This window comes from Geospiza fortis, unplaced genomic scaffold (assembly GCF_000277835.1).
Source record: "Geospiza fortis unplaced genomic scaffold, GeoFor_1.0 scaffold237, whole genome shotgun sequence".
Classification (NCBI taxonomy): Eukaryota; Metazoa; Chordata; class Aves; order Passeriformes; family Thraupidae; genus Geospiza; species Geospiza fortis.
Genome location: NW_005054319.1, coordinates 3,698,915 through 3,701,046, shown reverse-complemented (window position 1 = coordinate 3,701,046; position 2,132 = coordinate 3,698,915). Strand labels below are relative to the sequence as shown.

At 39.4% G+C, this 2,132-nt stretch overlaps 1 protein-coding gene across 2 annotated transcripts in view; it reads left to right on the top strand.

The window, feature by feature from the left end:
* The first annotated feature begins 432 nt into the window (after positions 1-432).
* The window catches only part of TRRAP (transformation/transcription domain associated protein), a 74,560-nt gene continuing 72,860 nt past the window's right edge, over positions 433-2,132 (top strand). For both annotated transcript variants that reach the window (XM_031056485.1, XM_031056483.1), the window contains exons 1-2: positions 433-578; positions 949-998. In XM_031056485.1, the coding sequence (XP_030912345.1) occupies positions 479-578; positions 949-998 (150 nt within the window). In that variant the 5' untranslated portion in view covers positions 433-478. The remainder of the gene's footprint in view (positions 579-948; positions 999-2,132) is intronic.

The window sequence follows — 2,132 nt, the reverse complement described above, 5'->3', positions numbered from 1 at the left end:
TTGTTGGGGGGGGGGCCGGGCAGCCTGTGGCGGCAGGACAGCTGCAGGCGCCCCTGGGAGTGAGTCCCGCAGGGTGTGACCGGGGGGAGCTGTAGGTTTGGGGCAGAGGGCAGATGATGACAGGTGTGCGGTGTCGGGAGCATCCCTGAGCCTGGAGCCTGCTGCTGGGAGGGAGGAAACCGCGCAGAACACGGGAGTGGTTGTGCTGTGAAGAGCTCAATAACCCCTTTTATCTATTAGTGCACTCCTGTCACAATGAGTGCTCTGCATGCTTGGAGTTGTATTTGTAAGCCTAAGTAAATGCTGCAGTTGTGATTTTTGGAAAAGGTGGTCCTCTTTAATATGTTAGAAGAATGGATGTAGGCGATGGGATAGCTGCTGTTTACAAGCCATGTAAACTAACAAATACTTCTGTATTCTTTTGTAGGTGTGTTGATCTTGATTTTATGTACTGAAAGCTGATCTTCACTCCTCCAAGATGGCATTTGTTTCAGCACAAGGGCCTACGGTGGTGGACCAAACCACTTTGATGAAAAAATACCTTCAGTTTGTGGCTGCTCTTACAGATGTCAATACACGTAAGAGACTTTTTTTTTTCTTTTAAATTGCAGCTCTTCATTACTTAGTTTCACAAGTGTTGCAGACTTGTTTGGACAGCTCATGCAACAGACAGTGAATTCTGTCAAATTCACTTTGAAATTTGTTTGAATTTTGATTTTTGAAGAAGCAAAATGATGAGAAACACTTGCATGAGCCAAAGTGAGTGAGATGTGTGTGTGTGTTGTGTGCAGTTGTGTGGTGGTTGTTTGAGAGAGCTGTGTGTCTTATAATTGGGCAGTGATAGCTAAACTGATAAGATCTGATTGCTTCTTTGACCAATGAGTTTGTTGTTTTCCTTCATGACCTAGTTTTACACTCACATTTTTCTGCTTGAATTTTCATTTTCAGCTGATGAAACTAAATTGAAAATGATGCAAGAAGTCAGTGAGAATTTTGAGGTAAATAAAAAGATAATAACCCCAAGCAACAAAACCCCAACAAAGCCCCCCATACTTTCTGCAACGGCAGCCTTTCCTGTGCTTAATGTATATTAATTGAATTTCTGATGTTATGCAGTTAAAATATTAATAGTAGTATCCTGCGACTAATGATTTATATGGTTACAAGTCATTGATTCTAGATTTGTATTTAGGAATTAACCAGGTTGTTGAAGAATTACATTTGGACGTAGTGGGCTTTCATTGCCAAATCTTTATTCATTAAACATTTAAATGAAAATGAAGTAAGAAATTTTTCTTCTATTTTTTGAATGCTATGAAACGTCTGTATTTAAAGTGTGATGGATCACAAGGGTTTTCAGGATGAGGGAAGAGACGTAGATCTGACTCTATATTTTAGAAGGTTTGATTTATTATTTTATGATATATACATATATTATAACTATACTACAAAGAAAAAGAAGGAAGATTTCCAGAAGCTGCTACTTAAGCTAAGAATAGAAAGTAAAGAATGATAACAAAGCAGCTGGCTCCGACAGGGAGTGAGAGCTAGCTCTGTTATGAGTGGTCAGTGGACCCAAACATCTACAGGGGACTAATCATGGATCTACTTGTTACATTCCCCAGCAGCAGATAACTTATTGTTTATGTCTGGTTCTGAGGCTGCAGTTTCTCAGAAGGAAAAATCCTAAAGAAAGGATTTTTCACAAAGAGATGTCTGCGACATTTAAAGCTTTCTTATATTTAGTTCAAATGTGTATTGTGCTCTTGTGAAACAGAGGCCCTTCTGATTCCTCTGAGTATTCCATGGTGTGGAAGTGAGAGAGGAGTTGTCAGATGCAGAATCTGACATCAGGAATGGAGATGTCTCCAGTGACATCTTTTGCATGGTGATGGACCATCTTGTTAGATGAGCAGCAGAGAAAATGTGAAACACAAGTTAACTCAACCTTGCGTTAGCAGAAATTTTACTTTAGTTGAATACTTAGTTGTTATGTGCCTGAGCAAACTAAAATCATTCTTGTGGAGTTTTTTATCTGCTTAAGCTATTTCTGAAACAATTTATCTGACCAAAATAATAGTTTTAGCTGCTTAGTCTGGTGATCTGTTAGAATCTGAAGACTTTGTTGATTC